Here is an 11641-nt window from a genome sequence, read left to right as displayed (position 1 = left end):
AATCAGCGTCCACGCGCTCGTTTGTGGAATAATTAGGATGCATTTTTATGAGCACTTTTCCTAACAGGTGAAGGGGACAAGCACGACCACCCTCATTTCGGTAGCTGTTGGGCGATTCCATTATATTGGTTTAATCGCGGCGCGTTAGATACCCGCTCGATAGGTATTTCATTTACACCTATCCAGGTCTCTCGCGAATATCGTTATCACTTATACCCGTGAATCGAAACAAAGATTAAAATACTGGATAAGGATGATTTGGTAGATATTCGGAACTATTTTTTTAAAGTGAATAAATAACGGCAAATAAAGTAATCCTAAATTGGCAAGGATTTTTTTTAAATTATAGAAAATAAGAATATTAAAATTAAAAATAATAGTAATGCAAAATCTTCAGGGGTAGTTTACTTTAAAACGCTGAAGGTGTAGGCATCATTAAGTACGACACGAAGTACATAAGGCAAAAAGCGGGCGCGATTGCAAAATTTTAATACATATCAGATATGTACCTGAAAGACAAACAGAAGAACAATTAGTAACAGAAATTTTAAAATTATTAGAGACATTGAATAAACGTTACAGCAATATTTCCGAACCCGCATTTCTTGGGAAAGTAAAAGACTATTCTGGACATCTTGTGGGTGGCATGGCGAAATATAGAACAGCGGAAATTTTGTAGTAAAGAAATAAAGCAACGCTTGATTTGTTTTAATACATGCCTCCAGTGAACGGAGACGTTTCAAAAGTGGATTGAGAAACAGATCAGGCTGCACCGTCATAAGCATCCACCGTAAGCAATGAGCAAATTAAATATAACAAAATACTAAAGAATAAATAAATGATAAATGTAAGGCTAGAAAATAAAAATAAGTGTGCATTATCAGCAGTGCCGAATGGAGTTGGAATGTTGGAATGTAAAATTCAAAACAACAACATGGCGTCTCTTTGTGTTAGCAGTGCTGCACAACTGGCACTCTACTGCCGCACAGTTACCGTTTGAAACATGTGAAAAGCAAACAAACAGCTGATAACTTCGCCGCGTACAATTCGAGAAGGTGAAACTGTGGTCACCCCAACCTCAAGTCGATTGCACAATAAAACTACATCCGAATATTCCAATTAGAGACATTGCAGTACATGATTTGATTTATGTGATGATGCAACTTGGTGGTTGCGAACGTGAAAACGACGTTTGAATCGCGGCCATATTGCAAACACGCGTCTAACGCCGCATAAAAAAATGCAGCGTGCAAATTTTACGAATTACAGATTTAATCAAAATGCGAAATCAAAATAATGCAAGAAACTTACTTGTGAGTGCCTCGAGGAATGTTTTTCACTTGGTAGCAACACTTTTTTACTGATTTAATAAATTATTGACAATTTTATTAGCGGAGGTGTAACTGCAGACAATGTCGCGCACTGAATGATGATGCTCAGCGTGCGTTGCGCGTTAACCTGTTTCCCTGCGCCGGACTTGCGCACAAAAAGTTCGGCGTTGAGGTGATGTTGATAAACCCGAAAACAAAAACATGCAAACAACGCACGAATTCTATATTACTTTAAGATCGCATATTGCATGACATGATTGCATTCGAAGGTCGCTTGGAATGTTAAGAGATAGTGTGAGTTGTTATTTTTTTTATTCTGCGCGACTTCCGACGTCTCACCCCGCAACCCGAAATGCGTTGATAAGCCTGCAAACAGACAAATAAATGAAATTGAATCTTTATTTTGATTTACTTGAAATAAAACGTAAATACTTGTTACTTTAATTGTAGTATTAAATAATTATTTAATTTATATAATATTCTTAGGAATTATTGTTGCAACTATCCTAAAACTATTTAAAAAATAAAATATTGACACTCAGAACGGCGCAAAGTCGGCGCAAGGATGGCACGCGATGACTGCCGGCGACCTTGTGCGCGAATTGCATTTTTCAAGAATTTTTCACAGAGTGTTGCCATAAAATTTTCTAGGTTGGCTGACGCGCGTCGGTAAGAATGGCTCTCGTGCTTTCTAACGATGAAAAACTAATGCGAATATCTGAAACGGTTCGCGTGATACGGAGCAATTTCCATCGCATGTTTTCGAAAAACACAAAAATTACCGATTTTCAAGATTTTTTTTCTGATTTATTTTCAATTACGACACTTACCTCTCAACTGCAAACCCACTGTTTGAGAAGACTTCACACGAAAAGGACCATTAGCCAGCAAAATATTCACCTATCAGTGATATATACAAACGATGGTGATGGAATTAATAGGGCGACAAGTGGTTAATGCAAACAGACGCGCGGCGATAACAAGCAACAACAATCCACTCGCCTCACGCACAAAACACGACTGAATACATTAACTAGATAGACGGATAGAATAAATAATCAAACTCACGCGCATACTTGCGCACCTACGGCGTGCGCCGGTACTGCGTGTGTGCATGCGCGCCCCCTACAAAGAAACAAAACTAAACAGGGTGTTCGAAGCGTTAAAACGCTATCTCCACGGCGTATATTTAAGAGAAAACTACACAAAAATGCAACCAAGACCCTGTTTTATAAAGGAGCATCGTATAATCTGACCCAAACCCGAATTATCAAAGAAACATGACTCAAAGGCGCAAATATCTGTAAAAACTCATTTGTAAAATTAATAAAACTTAAAAATATTCAAATAAGGAAATGTTATAATTACCAGCTCTGCATAAACCGTCTAAAAAACATATTATTTTAAACTTCCAGTGAAATAAAACTAGAATACAACACAGTAGGTCTGAAATATAAATTAACTCAAAAGCACAGAAGAAACTTCACTTAATTATACAAACAAAAACACAAAAATGTGTTTTAGCATTCAGTTAAACCAGTGATGGCTGCATTTTTATACCTGTATCATCATCACTGTCCTCATCTACCTTCGCTTTTTTACTTGGAACCTCAACATCTTCAGCAGGTCTCTTCATACATACAATTTCCTCCTCATCATCATCACCATCGCCTTCAATCAATCTTTTAAACGCGTCATACTTATCCTTATCTTGCATTAAACTGCCTTCAGCCTCAGCAGCAACAGTATCATTTCCAGTCTTATCCACTTTAGGAGTATTTTGTTGGAATTTTGAAGGATTTATTGTAGCTGTGTCGATTTTTAATATCTCTCGAAGCACCATGGTAGCATACGAAGACGACTTTAACTTAAAACTTACCACCAGACCTTTAAATTTACCATCAGGGTTATTTACGGGTTCTTTGTGTCCGAGTATCTCTTCAAAATCGGAACGTATGAGTGTATCAATGGGGTCGTTGTATTTGATAGTATGCCATGCTAATTCTTCAGGTTTACTAACAATTTTCCTATAGGTACCACTCAAGGTGTAACATCTACAAAAAAATCAATAGAAACATAAATAATTACAATAAAAAGACTGAATATCTACTTGACACGTTGCTTTGGCATTTCAAGCTCAAGTTTATGTTTCCCTAAGAGTTCCACGTAGTAATCCTTCAAGTTTTCTGGATAAGTAACGTCATATCCGGGCATAGGCAACACAACATCATAAATTGTATAATTTGATAAATCTTCTTCACTTAAAACTTTAACTAATTGTTTCTTTATTTCTGCGTCTTCATCTTTTTCATTTTCTTCAGTAATTTGGGCATCGTCATCCTTGAGACCTTTTGTATCATCTAAAAGAAATTCATTCTCTTCTTGGTCTGTCAAATAGACTAAATCCCCTACAACAGGATTCAAACCAAAGTCTTTCACGCGTTTCGACGCGACTTGATTCCAAATTAAGCTTTGGAAAGCGTGAATATACATCAGGCGCATATTTCTTGGAATCTACACAAAAATAAATCAGAATTTAAGATGGTTTTATAATTATTATTACTTACACATTCCAAAGCATTCACAAAATCATTCTTTCCAAACTTGGCAAGTCCATGAATCAATTTCGACTCAATGGATTGATTTGATGATAATTTCTGCAATGCATCTTGAGCATTCTGAGTCTCTGCATAAATTTTCTTAGCCTGAGTAATCTCAGCTAAAGGATTGTCATAATCTTTAGGTTTTAGAATTAAACTGCAAGCCTGGAGCATAATAATTTGTGTAACATGGGACCCTAATCATTAGTGTGATTAGTTGGCGAGGCCTGCAACATTGAGTAGTTGGAAGTAGGTTTACTTAACCATTGGTGTGGTTGTTGTTAACATAGGACCTAATCATTAGTGTGATTAGTTGTGAACTACCAACCATTGTAGTGGTTGGAGTAGGTTGCCAACCATTGGTGTGGATTTATTAACATGGGACCTAATCATTAGTGCGTTGGTTTTTGAGCTACTGTATTGTAGTGGTTGAGTGAGTTTATACAACCATTGGTGTGGTTGTGTGACATGAGACCCTGAAATCGTTGGTGTGATTGGTTGTGAACTACTTGTGCGTGGTAGCTGAGTAAATTTCAACCATTGTGATGGTTGTGAAGTGCCAGTGATAATTCTAGTGATTTGGCGATGTTGCAAAATCGGTGGTGTGCGGGGTTTAGAAAACCATTGGCAATTAGTTTTGCGTATTTTTTTGTGATTTTATTGAAATGTAATATTGCATATGAGAGAATGTAGAGATGTGGTCAGAGACCAATAGCCGAGGTGATTAGTACCGAACAAGATTCTGAGATTTGCGCACGACACAGGAATGAAGCACGGATATTGTTATAGATAGCCGTGTCGGATTCGAATACGAACAAGGACATGCATCTGAACGCAGAGGTGAATAAGCTAATGGAGGTGCAGTACTTGCATCGTGTGGTCTGGGTGTTAGCGCGTCTCAGTAAGAGCGACAAGCGCGAAGGGATTCAACGAAGGTTTCGAAGGAAAGGCGAATCGTATGAGACACTCACTCTGGGGAGCACCGTTGAGCGCGCGCAGCTCATCCCGTTACATGATTCAATTCGTTCGCGAACATCCTAAGACATACTTTGTTTTGCGTAAATGGCGCGTAATTTTAGAAATTGGAATGTTGTTAATGTAGTTGGGAGGTATCCGACATATATATATTTTATATTTTTATGCAGAACGGTACCAGTCTTCTATAATCAGCGATTCGTTTGGTTGCTCTGGCACTTTTGGTTTGAGAGTGCTGAATTTTCTAAAAGTATTAAAGAAGAAAAAGTATCAGAAAAGCCTTATAGCCCAATTTTTCTTAAGCAAAAATTTTTATTTTTCAGATTTTTACTTTAACTGCACCATGTATTTATAGATATTGGTCGTAGAATATTCTCTACGAGTTTGCACCACATCCTGATGGATGGGAATGTGCATTTGAATGAAATGGGCGGAAACATTAAAAATGTCACTTTTTGCTTTACTTTTAGTCTTTTCGATATTACTTTAATAGGAAATATATATATTTTAAATTTTTATCTGGTACAGAGATTTTCGGTCTTCTATAATCAGCGATTCGTTAGTTTTGTAAACTTTGGTTTAGAGATATGAATTTTCAAAAATCGTCTGAAAAAAGTATATTTTACCAACTTAATTTCTCTTAAAAGTAAAAATTTTTATTTTTTCAGATTTCCACTTTTAGCATATGTTTATAGATATATTGGTCCGTAGAATATTCTCACGAGTTAACACCTATTTATCTCTGTTAGTTTGAGATATTAGCGATTGGATAAATAGACTAAGAATTAAAAATTTCACTTTTACTGGCTTTTGGTCGCTAGACCCTTTACTGTAGGAAATATTTATATTTTAAAATTTTTGTCTGGTGCAAATTTTCCAGTCTTCTATAATCAGCGATTCGTTAGTTTGCTCTGGCTTTTAGTTTAAAGATATGAATTTTCAAAAATTGTCGAAAAAAGGTAATGAGCACCCCCTTGGCAATTTTTCTTAAGTAAAATTTTGTTTTAGATTTTTACAGCTTTAACTACTGTATGTTATAGATATTAGTCCGTAGAATATTCTCTGCGGAAGTTGTACTATTTATCTCTGTTAGTTTACGAGATATTCACCGTTGAATGAAATGGGCAAAAGTGCAAAGTTTTAAGCAGTGCCTTTTCGACCCTTTAACGTAGGAAATATTTATATTTTAAATTTTATCTGGTACAAAATTTTCCAGTCTTCTATAATCAGCGATTCGTTGCTTAGTTTGCTCTGGCACCTTTGGTTTAAAGAGATATATAGATTTTCAAAATCGTCGAAAAAATTATCAAGCACCCCCTTAGCAATTTTACACCTTTAAGTAAAAAATTTTATTTTTCAGATATCCGCTTTAACTACTGTATGTTATAGATATTAGTCCGTAGAATATTCTCTGCGAGTTGTACCTATTTATCTCTTTTAGTTTACGAGATATTCGCGATTGAATAAAATAGGCAAAAATTGAAAAATTTGGAGTAGCGGGTCTGTGAGTAGTGGAAACTATTTTAAGCCACCCAGTCTGTGCAAGCAGAATTGGTTGCAGTCGTTTGAATATTCGCCCTCTTGCATAGTTACATCTAGATCAAAAGATATCTTCAATTAGGTTCGTTCTGTCGTCTTTAATTTAGGTATATAATTGCAAGCGGGGTTTGGTAATTTGCTTTGTGTATTTTCAAAAAATACAAAAAATGATGCTATTAATCAAACAACAGTGATAAATACATATTTACAAATAAATTACTACTGTTGCGCGCATTGCAGACCAGAGCCGCCATCCTCGTCGCTCTCGTCTGATGAATATCGTTTGGGCTTACGTTCTGGTTTAAACTCCAACAATTCGACCTCCTCCACGTGTTCGCCTTCTGGCATCACAAACGCTTCTCGTGATGGCAATAACTCCTCGAGTTTCTGTAGCAAATCGATCGTGGCAAAATTGTTAGGCGGAAATTCCACGTCAAAGGCAATGAACATGTTTCCTTTCTGGTCGGGAGTCTTGTGAACCGGCATGCCCTCGCCAGCAATGACCCGCTTATCGCCTGGTTTAATGACGACTCCCGGTGGATGTCGCACCACTAACTCACGACCATCCAGGTGGGTTATCACCATCGTAAAACCGCAAAGCGCCTCTACCAATGTGATGGTTCGATCAATAGACAAATTGTCCCTATCTCTTGCAAAATCATCATGGTAAATCATTGACAGCAAAACGATAACATCTCCCGGAGGATAACCAGGAGTACGATCTCCATCACCACGAAAGTACATCTTGGCATCGGCGGTCATTCCCTTGTCAATTTGCACTTCCACAAACGTGTGCTCAATTTGCACGCCCTGGCCATCGCAGGATGTGCACTTGTCGTCTTCGCACATAAAATTACCGGCACCCATGCACTCAGGACACCGGGATTTGAGCTTCTGTGGCGAGCCAGACGGTATTTCCTTGTATACGTACACCAAGCCAGTGCCGGTGCATGTCTGGCACGCCTTTCTTGCACCAGTCTTGCATCCTTTGCCTTGACAGACTGAACAAAATGAGCGCCTGTCCAATGGCACTTGGGCAGTCTTTCCATTGTACAAGTCTTCTAATGTGACTGCCAAGGACAACACTGTGTCCTCAGGCCTATGTCGACGTCTAGGCCCACCTCCAAATCCGCCGAAAAGTCCTCCACCAAAGAGATGCGAAAACAATTCATCAGCCTGAAACATTCCAACACCTCCTCCATCATGCCCTCCATCCTGTACCCCTTTCATCCCATATCTATCATATATGGAACGTTTCCTTGGATCTGAAAGCACTTCGTAGGCATTTGAAATTTCCTTAAATCTATCTCCAGCATCAGGATTCTTATCGGGATGGTACTCCTTGGCAAGGCGGCGATAACTCTAAAAGTAAAGAGAAGATAAGGGCAACATGTCAGTGTTTACACAAACCAACATTGTGCAATAGTTGTATGAAAGTAAAACTTAAGTGACTAAATGACAGGCAAGTACCGAACGTTACGTTAGTTATATATATATATAAACGAACTTACTTTCTTCAGGTCGCCGTCATTTGCTGTTCTTGGCACCTCCAGAATGTCATAAAGCTTGTTGTCGGCCATCTTACAACCGGGAAACAGAGCGGGCACGATCCCGGAGAAGGCGTTGGACCTGGACGACTCCCACAACCGTAGGCCACAACTGATACAATTGCGCGTGCGTTCGTAGTCCGTAAAGATAGCATGCAGCTATGAGATGCCCCCTACACGACAACAACGGAACAGAGATAAGAGCTGAAATTCGGTTTAAAAAAGCAGCACAGATATTCCATTTTGGCTATGTTTTATAAAAAAATTATTATATAATCATATCTATACACGAATAATTAAAGTCATTTTTTCTAAGCGTGCAAATATTTGTAAAAATATTGCTAATGAAAATCAAAATACATATGATTGGTGCGTAGAGTTGCTGTTTCCACTTCTTATTCTTGTAATATATGCAACCGAATAAACACATTTCAAATAGGTGAAGATAAAGTTTTCCGCCTGTGTATCGATCCGTTTATGTTTTCCCGACACAACCGCCGACGCCGACGCAACACAATCCAATAATATAAGAGGATGAGACCATTTGGTTAATAGATAATGTCAGGAGATATGTGTTGCTTTCGGACATTAGTTAATGCGCTTTCCGTATGAAACGGTCACGAGTGGTGCGATATCCTCGTCATGGAAAAAGTATTTCGACTAAATAATAAGGTATATTAATTAACTATATTTAACCTTGTATCTAAAACAACGTTTAAGAAAATCATATTAGCATATCAAAGCTTATTATAATTATTTCTTCAAAATATATTGTAGAGAATGGTGTACCCTGAACGTTTAACTCTAGACCAAGTCTCCCGAAAAGAATCAGCAAATTCGAATGCATCCTGGATCAGCGACCAGAGTGATGTCAACGGAAACAATGAAGAAAATAAACCGATTGAGGAACATGCATCTGCATCCTCTGCCACTTCAGCAGGATCCATGTGAGTTTAAGAACAACGTTTAAAAAATATTTCCAGACCTTTGCTTGGTAATAGTAATATTCGAAATGACTTCAGATGTAAATGTAGATTAAGATGTATGAACTTGACATGCAACAAAGCAATTACGTTTAATTGCTTAACAAACTACCCCATAAATATAAAGTAGTGTGAGGAATTGAAATCGATAAAACAAACAAATGTAACGCATATTTAGAGCACAAATGGTAGAACAAAGAAACGGTAAAGTAAAGAAAACCAAATAGGAATCATTCTTCTTGTTTTATATAATGTATTGCAAGTTCTTACAACTGAAACCAGATTGCAACCCAAATTGACTAAAAGGAAGTCTAGAGACCAGCGGTTAGGCTGCACCCCCCCAACCACATCCCAAGAAAGAAGAGAAAGAGACCTAGAACCATGCAACTGCTCTATTGAACCACAGTATCCGCAAAAAGTAGTGAGGAAGATGCTAGTCGCGGGTATCGTCACGGCAGTGGCAGCTTTCTAGGTTTATCTCACCTTTTCTTTGGGTCTTAGGGTCTCTCAGTATACCTACCAATGGTTCCAACCCTCTATTAATTACTGTAGTAATCAAACACAATTTCCAGGGGAAATAGTCGTCAATTCATCCAAGACAGAATCCGTCATCTTGTCGATGCATTCACGTACCGCACACAAGCGACCCGTGAGCGTATGCAAATGCCACAAACGCCCTCCTCGATCAGCAGCCACGATGCAGTAGACCCTCCACCGCTTAAAGCCAAGTTCCTCACTGACAATATCATTTATCCGATGAAAATTGACGAAATTGGCAAACCCACGCGCAATCCCTGGGTCTACATGCGGCAGTTATGGGCCAGCAAGGTGATAGACCCACAAGGGACCATCTATGTGATTTGGATCTCAATTGCCGCGCTGGCAGTGGTATACAACATGTGGGTCATCCCACTACGCAGCACTTTTCCATATCAAAACCGCCATAATCGGATCGCATGGATGTTTTTCGACTATCTAGCGGATCTGATTTACCTCGTAGATATGCTGGTGATTCAGCCGAGAATTATGTTCCTCAGCGAAGGGTTTTGGATGAAGGACATTAACTTCACCAAGCAGAATTACATGCGACAGCGAAATTTTAAAGTAAGAGAACAAACATTCATCAGCAGTAAATCTAACATAGGATTTGTTTTTTAGCTGGATATATTGGCCTTACTTCCGCTGGATTTGTTGTATTTTGTATTTGGACCGGAAGCAATCTTGTTGCGCTTTCCTCGATTCTTCAAAATGCACACTTTCTGGGCCTTCTTTGATTTGGTCGATAAATTGATTGCCTCCCCGCATATTATTCGCATTGCTCGTACCCTGTTGTATATGATGTATTTGATACACTTGAATGCCTGCGCATACTATGCGTTTTCTGCCTGGGAAGGCATCGGGACAAATAATTTTGTTTTCAATGGCGTGGGGAACGCGTACATCAAATGTTTCTACTTTGCAACAAAAACGGCAACTTCCATCGGAAAAAATCCGAAACCAACGCAGGAAATTGAATTTATATTCATGACATTCTCGTGGTTGATGGGCGTGTTTGTGTTTGCTTTGCTAATCGGCCAAATTCGGGACATTATTGCAACAGCGACTCGGTCGCAGACAGAATATCGAAAGCTAGTGGATGAAACTTTGGAATACATGCGGCGGTTGAATCTACCGCAAGAGATGCAAAAGCGTGTCCAGTCTTGGTTTAATTACACATGGGAAACACAACATACCTTAGACGAAAATAACATAATGGATTGTCTCCCGCACAAAATGAAAACCGATATAGCAATCAATGTATACATTGAGATCCTCTCAAAAGTGAAGCTCTTTTCTGATTGTGACGAAGCCTTGTTACGTGAGCTCGTTCTGCAACTGCGCAGTGTAATCTATCTACCTTGCGACACTATCTGCAAGCGTGGAGATGTTGGTAAAGAGATGTACATCATTCAGTCTGGGCAGGTACAAGTGATGAGTAAAGAAGGTGATGAAGTTTTAGCAACGCTCACCGAGGGTTCAGTATTTGGCGAGATTAGTTTGCTGGGAATTGAAGGAATGACTCGCCGCACCGCCGATGTCCGCTCGCACGGGTTTTCGAACTTATTCGTCCTGAGCAAATCAGATCTCAATGCAGCATTGTCGCATTATCCTGAAGCTCAAGAACTGCTAAATCGCAAAGCTAAAGCGCTCATGAAGAAGAACGAAGCGCTCGAACGCAAGAAAGAAGCGTTGATTGTCATCAACAATCCGCAACCGCAACAGCCACACGCGAAATTGTTGAATACAGTTATGCAAGTCATGCCGGAGGATTCTTCCACGCATCGATTACTGCGATATGGGTCGAGGGGCAGACCACGAACAGCAAAGAAAGATAATAATCGCAGGAGTTTGCCTTCGGTGAGAGATCTTGGCAGTGCTGAAGATCGCAGTACTTTTGAAACAAAAGTTACTGTTCATAGATCTATGAGTTAAATGTTGTGTTAACGAAAAAGGTATAACGAGATATATTTCACAAATTAAACATGAATAGCGGACGAAAAAATGGTTGTTTAGATGAAAATAAAATATTTTTATGGGAAACAGTATTATTATTGTAGTCGGTATAAAATAAAGTTATCAATCTAAAATCATGGACGTATTCCAAAGTGTTGTTTGAACAATCAATT

General features: G+C 38.7%; 3 protein-coding genes across 3 annotated transcripts; 1 reads left to right on the top strand and 2 right to left on the bottom strand.

The window, feature by feature from the left end:
- Positions 1-2711: 2711 nt before the first annotated feature.
- Pus7 (pseudouridine synthase 7) lies at positions 2712-4105 on the bottom strand. Its single transcript, XM_065307237.1, has 3 exons — positions 3899-4105; positions 3442-3845; positions 2712-3385 (listed from the first exon to the last, which is right to left on the bottom strand). Exons 1-3 carry the CDS (start codon positions 4103-4105, stop codon positions 2863-2865), a joined length of 1134 nt encoding a protein of 377 aa, XP_065163309.1. The 3' UTR covers positions 2712-2862.
- Positions 4106-6572: 2467 nt separating this feature from the next.
- On the bottom strand, positions 6573-8123 carry LOC135796076 (dnaJ homolog subfamily A member 2-like). Its single transcript, XM_065307965.1, has 2 exons — positions 7957-8123; positions 6573-7807 (listed from the first exon to the last, which is right to left on the bottom strand). Exons 1-2 carry the CDS (start codon positions 8023-8025, stop codon positions 6665-6667), a joined length of 1212 nt encoding a protein of 403 aa, XP_065164037.1. The 5' UTR covers positions 8026-8123; the 3' UTR covers positions 6573-6664.
- Positions 8124-8460: 337 nt separating this feature from the next.
- Positions 8461-11555, top strand: CngB (Cyclic nucleotide-gated ion channel subunit B). Its single transcript, XM_065307960.1, has 4 exons — positions 8461-8664; positions 8770-8939; positions 9548-10079; positions 10134-11555. Exons 1-4 carry the CDS (start codon positions 8635-8637, stop codon positions 11445-11447), a joined length of 2046 nt encoding a protein of 681 aa, XP_065164032.1. The 5' UTR covers positions 8461-8634; the 3' UTR covers positions 11448-11555.
- The last annotated feature ends 86 nt before the right edge of the window (positions 11556-11641 follow it).

This window comes from Atheta coriaria, unplaced genomic scaffold (genome assembly GCF_025399875.1).
Source record: "Atheta coriaria isolate IRGN ID8LTWV9N9 unplaced genomic scaffold, Caltech_Dcor_3.1 hic_scaffold_7_pilon, whole genome shotgun sequence".
In the NCBI taxonomy this organism is placed as follows: domain Eukaryota; kingdom Metazoa; phylum Arthropoda; class Insecta; order Coleoptera; family Staphylinidae; genus Dalotia; species Dalotia coriaria.
Note: the sequence above shows the minus strand (reverse complement) of the source record. Positions and strands in the feature narration are given on the sequence as shown.